Source organism: Macadamia integrifolia, chromosome 4 (assembly GCF_013358625.1).
Source record: "Macadamia integrifolia cultivar HAES 741 chromosome 4, SCU_Mint_v3, whole genome shotgun sequence".
In the NCBI taxonomy this organism is placed as follows: domain Eukaryota; kingdom Viridiplantae; phylum Streptophyta; class Magnoliopsida; order Proteales; family Proteaceae; genus Macadamia; species Macadamia integrifolia.
In genome coordinates, this window is record NC_056560.1 from 5,521,150 (window position 1) to 5,527,778 (window position 6,629).

The window sequence follows — 6,629 nt, forward strand, 5'->3', positions numbered from 1 at the left end:
AGGTTGAAGTGTCACCGGAGCAGGAGTCAGTCGACGTCGTGGCATGTCTGATAATGCATGTGGCCTCATTAAGTACATACGACCTCCTTGCTTCACCTTTATAGTGTTCCGTGCGCCATCATAGAGAATGCCTGCATGTTGCTGCCAAGGTCGCCCTAGAAGAATGTCGCAGTGCGCCAATGAGGTGACCAAGCAGGTGACATGGTACTGTAGTGGCCCAAACTGTAGATGTACTCGAACAACTGCAGTGGCCTCTTCTCGAGCTGTGGGTCCAAAACCTCGCACGTGAATCTTCTTGAAAAGCTGCTTCTGTGGAAGGTTGTGTGCTCGAACAAATTCAGCAGATATAAAATTTGCTTCTGCCCCAGTATCAACAATTGCATGAACATCAATAGAGTCGGAGCCGTGCAGGAGAGTACCCTTCTGTCTGAAGAGAGGAGCCTTATCAACTAGTCTATTCGAAAAAGATGAAAGGCTAGCTGAATGAGCTTCTACATCCTCATCTTCATCATCGATAATATCATTGTCCTCGAGGGGATAAGGATATAAATGAGATTCATCTTCACTCTTCTCTGTTGGCTGCTTCTCTGCTACGTTCACAGAACGAGTCCTGTTGGGACACTTGTTGGAATAGTGACCCTTCTCGCCACAACTATGGCATATGATATTCTTCACCCCAACACTATCCTTGTTGAACTCTGACCTTTTTTCTTCAACTCTGCGAGCTTCAGGCTTCTTTTCCTCCATACGCGGTGGAGGTCTATAAACTGAAGAAGTCTTGAGCATACCCTTCCAATAAATGGACTTCTCTTCAGCTGTCTTGGCATGTGCCGCTGCCACATCAACAGACCTGAATTCAGTGTTAGCCAACTCAAGTCGAATCTCAGTACTTAACCCACTGATATATCGCATCACCCGTTGCTGGTCTGTTTCCTGAAGCCGACACCTTGAAGACAGTTTGTGGAATTCGAGGGTGTAAGAATCCACATCTTTGTTCCCTTGTTGCAAGTTAAGTAATTTATGGAACATTACCTTTTCATAATTAAGAGGAACAAATTTTTCAGTCAGGATCTGCTTCATGACTTCCCAATTGATAACGGGTCCAAGTCTTCTGACAAACCTTGCATGTAGTACATCATCCCACCATGAACATGCATACCCAATAAACTTGGTGATGATGAGTTCACACTTCTTCACGTCTGGAAGAGACTTATACGCAAAAATTCTCTCCACTTTGGTAAGCCAGTCAAGAAATTCCTCAGGTCCTTTTTCACCACTGAACTCGGGAACCTCCACTTTGATGCCATAATCTCTGTCAGAAAATTGCCGGGTAACATCCTGGGGAACAACCGGATCAGATTGCTGCCTCTGAGGTGTGTCTTCGATCCGTAAAGTGTTGAGCTGAGGGGGTAATGTAGAGGATCCTTCTTCAGCTCGCTTGTCGGACCTCCTCATAAAGGCAATCATCTCTTCCATAAACTTATCAAACTTGGCTTCAGTCCTCTCAAGCCTAGCATCAGTATTCTGTTGGTTCTCGGCTAACTCACGATACAATTTGTGCAACTCAGCATTGGTGATGTGACTTGCCATGGTTAGAAAATTGCAGGAAAATTTGCTCTTATACCACTTAATGTAGAACTAGGATTGACAAGTCAACCTAGTCCCAATGTTGCAGAATACTCTTGGAGAACATTAGATCAAATATCAGAATAGTTCAAAACAGATTAATAACAAGGATGAGATCAGATCTGAGATTAAGAATATCAATCTCAGATTATAGGGTGTCAGAAATCAGAATAGAAGCAGATAATAAGGGGACTAATGGAATGATGAATTAGGTCTACACAGGTTCTGAAAATTGCTAACAGAGTATGCAATTTTCTGGGCAGAACTGAGAAGAAAAACTGAATTTAATACCTGTAAGAACTTGAGCAGATCAATAACACTTTGTGTAGTTGAGAGAAGAAGATGATGAGTTAAGGAAGAGGACCTCTTGTGCTTCACACCGCTGAGAGTCAATTGGATCAAACACTAATTCCATCAACCTTGATCAAACACAAGACAAATCTCCATGTAGAAGACAATAGCAACAACCATTAATTTTTTTATCAAAATCATCTAGGCCTTTAGGAGCCTCCTCTTCTTTATTTATAATGTTAATGGGGGAGGGAATTACAAAATAGAAGATTCCTCAAAAAAGAAACCAAATATTCTCCTAATACAATAGCTACTAAAAACTGAAATTAGAAACTAACTGAAATTAGAAACTAGTTGAAAAAGGAAACTAACTACTAAGGACTTGACTCATAAGGAAACAAATATAACTCAAATCAAGCCCAACTATAAAGGAAACTAATGAAAATGGAAACTAACTAGTAATCCCGTACTCAATCTTAGAGCTCTCTTTTTCAGACCCATAAAAGTGGTCTATTACACTCAAAACACATGGGATCAAAAACCTAACATGTATGAAACCCAACCCTAGGCTTATTCCTAATAAAACAAGCCTATTTTGGTAATTAATCTGCATCACCTACCTTTCAACCTCTAATGTGGGTAGTTATTAAGTAGTTATTAATTTTGTGGTTATTTTTAAGTTATGTGTAATTATAGTAAATGGGGAATTATATTGGGGGACTTGATGTACCTGGGAGGGAAGGCATGATAAAACTTGTAAGACTCTAAAATAGGCATAATTTGCATAATTTGAAAAGGAAGATAAACTTGATAAACTTAAATTCCCCACATTTTCTCTCTTTAGAGAACAAGGTGCGGCTTCCTCCATAAAGCCAAACATACTATTTTATCTCTCTTTCTCAAGAACTCTTTCACCCTAATTGAACCTTCCCTATTTTCTCTTCTCACTACTAGCGTACAGATCAATTGGTATCGAAGTCTTGCCATTTACCATCTTTTATTACTGAAGAAGTCAATTGGAGGTGGGCACTTGTTGAAGGCAATCTTCCAATATTGCATGGCAAGGACGAAACTCTCCATCCCAAACCATAGGTGATACTAGACCGGTGGGTTCATAAGCGTAATACCCAAGTCGTCCATTTCCAACGAATGGTCTTGAGGACATGAACGAATTTTAAGGAGAATGGAATGTTACGTGCATATATGAGGTGGTAGGAAAAAATTATTGGTGTGGTTAGTTATTAAGTAGTTATTATATGTGCTTATTTTGAAGTTATGTGTAGTTATAGTAAATGGGGAGTTACATTGTAAATGGGAAATGATGTACGTGGGAAGGGAGACGTTATAGGAGGTGTGATAACTGCCTATAAGCCTATAAAATAGGCATAATTTAAAAAGGAAGATAGAATTGAATTCCCTACATTTTCTCTCTTCGGAGAATGAGACATAGCTTCCTCCATAAAGCCACATATCCCATTTTATCTCTCTTACCCTAGTTTATCATTCTCAAGAACTTTTCCTCCTTGATCAAACCTTCCCTATTTTCTCTCTACACACTACTCATGTACATAACAAGTCGGCTACATGGATCCTTACCCTCCAATCAGGCTCTATTGAAATCCACATATGATACAAGGTCTAACCTATGCATGTCCTTACTCACCACTTCTCCCAGAGTCATTTTAGATCTAACCCTGACTCTTTTAACTCCCTTCAATCTGAATCAAATCACTCCTCTGTATTGCAGCATCTAGTGGCCTCCGTTGTACATGGTCATGCCACCTTAAACGACGTTCTCATAGCCTATCATGTATCGGAGTTATTTCCAAACCAGCACTAATTTAATTATTCCTTACTTTATTGCTTCCTAGTTTCACCACACATCTATCTCAACATTCTCCCCTCAAATACATTAATTTTATCTATATGATGTTTCTTAACTACCCAACATCCCACACCATAGGCTATAGCCGTTCAAATGATTGTCTTATAAAATTTTCTTGTAAGTTTTGAAGGCATAAGTCGATAACACGACACTTAGAATGTATCTCTCCCCTTCATCTACCTTATTTTAATTCTCTACGTAACATCATCTTTTATTTCTCCTCCTTTATTTATGACTAAGCCTTGATACATAAAATAAACACTTAGGGATCTCCCTCTCATCAATTTTCACCACCTCGTTTTCCTTAGTTACACACCATATACTCTGTTTTTCATTCTACTTATCTTAAAACCTTTTGATTCCAAGGTTGATCTCCATCGTTCCAACTTGGAAATAATCCCTACTTTTGTTTGATCCACCAAAACAATAACATCAGCAAAATGCATACACACCAACAAACTTGATCTTCAATGTCTCTGGTTAGATCATCTAATGATAAGCCCTATATCAACAATATGTCAAATTTTGCTGCTAAGAATTTTAGTAGCCTGATCTTGTTTCTGAAAATATTTTGACCACCAAAAATTAGAGCTCTAGTAACAGAAACGTAAGTGCAAATTATCTCTGTAACCTCTATTCAAATTCACAGATAATCCATCAAATTACCAATCAATAAACTACAGAATACCACAATGTTTGAAGCCTGGAATACTCTCTCTCAATAACTAAAGGATCATGGCTCATCAATACAGTAAGCTTTGGAAGCCAAAGCCCAAGCATCCCAGCCCAGACCATCAGCCAATTCCAAAACCCCTCATTGGCAGTTAGCAAATATTTCTCCCTGTCGGTCTCCCTTTTCTGTTCGCAAATTATCTTTTGTTGTTAATGGGGAGAGAGCTCTCATTCTACAGCTCAGCAAGTGAATGAGGAAAGGATGGAGAAGAGGCCGCTCATCCGCCGATAGGGTGATAAGCCAACATTTTTTTCTTCCAAACATTATTCAAACAAATTCATATTCCTGTGGCATTACTACGATACTAATAAAATTTCCCAACCCTAAGGCATCTTGCTGCTACCCTGACTTCTCTCCTCCTTTCTCATCTTTCTTCTATTGTACCGCTTCTCTCCCTTATTTCTTTCTCTTCTTCCCTGCAATATTCTGTTAATTTCTTTCATTTCAGGCTTGTTTTCGACGACACTGCAGCTGAATCTCTGTTATCATATTCTGATCACAGGTTAGGTTACTAACTTCTACATCTCTGTCATCAGCTCTGTTTCTAAGTTCTTGAATTTCTGTTCTGTTTCCTGCTCACATTCCTTCCCTGTTTCAAATCTGGTTTCAGTTAATCTGTTTCTCCGATTTTAGATCTGAGACCGTGGCTTAGCACTGACAAGCTCCAACAAGGAGAAAATGTTAATCATAGTTGTCATGGCACCTAGAGAACCAAGGCAGTTGAGGAGGCCAATATTTAAGGCAACACTAGAAGCCAGTCCAGGCAAAGCCGCCTGGACACCTAGGCGAACCCTTGACAGCTATGATGTCAATCCATAAAAAGAGTTAAAAAAATCAGTGTAAGGCACAAAAATTAACCCAAGAACCACTTACGAATGATAAAATAATCCACACAACAAAAAAGAACAGCAAATACTGTGTGTGTGGAGAAGGCTGTTCTCTTTTTTAAAAATTCATACAAGGTTTTTATTGCATTGATAAGTGTCTGGACTCTGGCTCTATTTAGAACGATTCAAATTGTTAGCCAATAAGGTCAAATAGAGAATAAAGGTTTAGTGCCAAAACAGATGCAGACCAACATTTTAGAACCTACGCTATAAAAAGGAAAACAGAAGCTACGGTACAAAGGTGCTGCAACTAATATGCTACATGAGGCCCCGAAATGAAATAAGACTGAAGTCAATGGAACTACCAGCATCAAACGCAACGCTTACAACTTAAACTAGCCATAGTAACAAAATGATAAAAGGCGACAAATGCTGAGATGCTCATTACTAACCCTTCTTCACACGAACGAGCTTCCCAGAGTGCGACCGCCGTATATGCCTCCCCCCAAACCCAAAAGTGGGGACCTTCCCAATAGTAGAAACTTTAATATGGTGCTCATTAAGCAGGGAACTAGGGGATTTTGGCGAAGAAGATAAAATCTCTGCATTCTTCAATGTCTCCCTCTGCTCCTCGGTCAGAAACCCCTCGTTCGAAGCCATCCCTATCAGAAATTCAACATCAACAGATGCACAAAATCCCACCAGTTTGTCACCCACCCCACAGAATGTTTTAGATCGCTAAAGAAAGTATACCCAAAAAAAAAAAAAAAAAAAAAAAAAAAAAAACCATTATAAAATGTCCTCCTCTGCCCCTGTATTCAGAGCTAGCCGCGTTTCTCTTCACTATTATCTTGCAAAGAAAGTCACTCCAAGATGTTATGAAGGATTAATTTACTGGTAAAATATTCCTAACATAGAATTTTTTAGGTAAATTAAAAAATAAAAAAAACACGGGATGTAGAAAGAGTTGCAACAGACAACGCCGTGTTGGGCCAGATTTCTTAAAATCCTAGCCTAACCCTGAGTCCCTTTAACTAGGCCCAAATCCACCCTGACCCTGACTCAATGCCGCAAAACTTCAACCCAGGCCCAACCCTTCAGGATTCAGCCCAACCCTTACTTGTCCTGATTGGCCCTGATTTTTCAAGGTCGAACCAGGATGACCCTGATTGACCCTGGTTTGCCATAAGGGCCAAGTATACCTTAACCCTGACCCTACAAAATATGAAATATCTAAAAATAAAAAGATTCATAATAAAGATGAGAA

The 6,629-nt window shown here is 39.4% G+C and overlaps 1 protein-coding gene across 4 annotated transcripts in view; it reads right to left on the bottom strand.

Moving 5' to 3' along the window:
* Positions 1-6,629, bottom strand: part of LOC122076502 (MA3 DOMAIN-CONTAINING TRANSLATION REGULATORY FACTOR 1-like) — a 12,521-nt gene that overhangs the window by 5,333 nt on the left and 559 nt on the right. For all 4 annotated transcript variants that reach the window (XM_042641813.1, XM_042641814.1, XM_042641812.1 and 1 more), the window contains exon 2: positions 5,815-6,024. In XM_042641813.1, coding sequence (XP_042497747.1) covers positions 5,815-6,022 — 208 coding nt within the window. In that variant the 5' untranslated portion in view covers positions 6,023-6,024. The remainder of the gene's footprint in view (positions 1-5,814; positions 6,025-6,629) is intronic.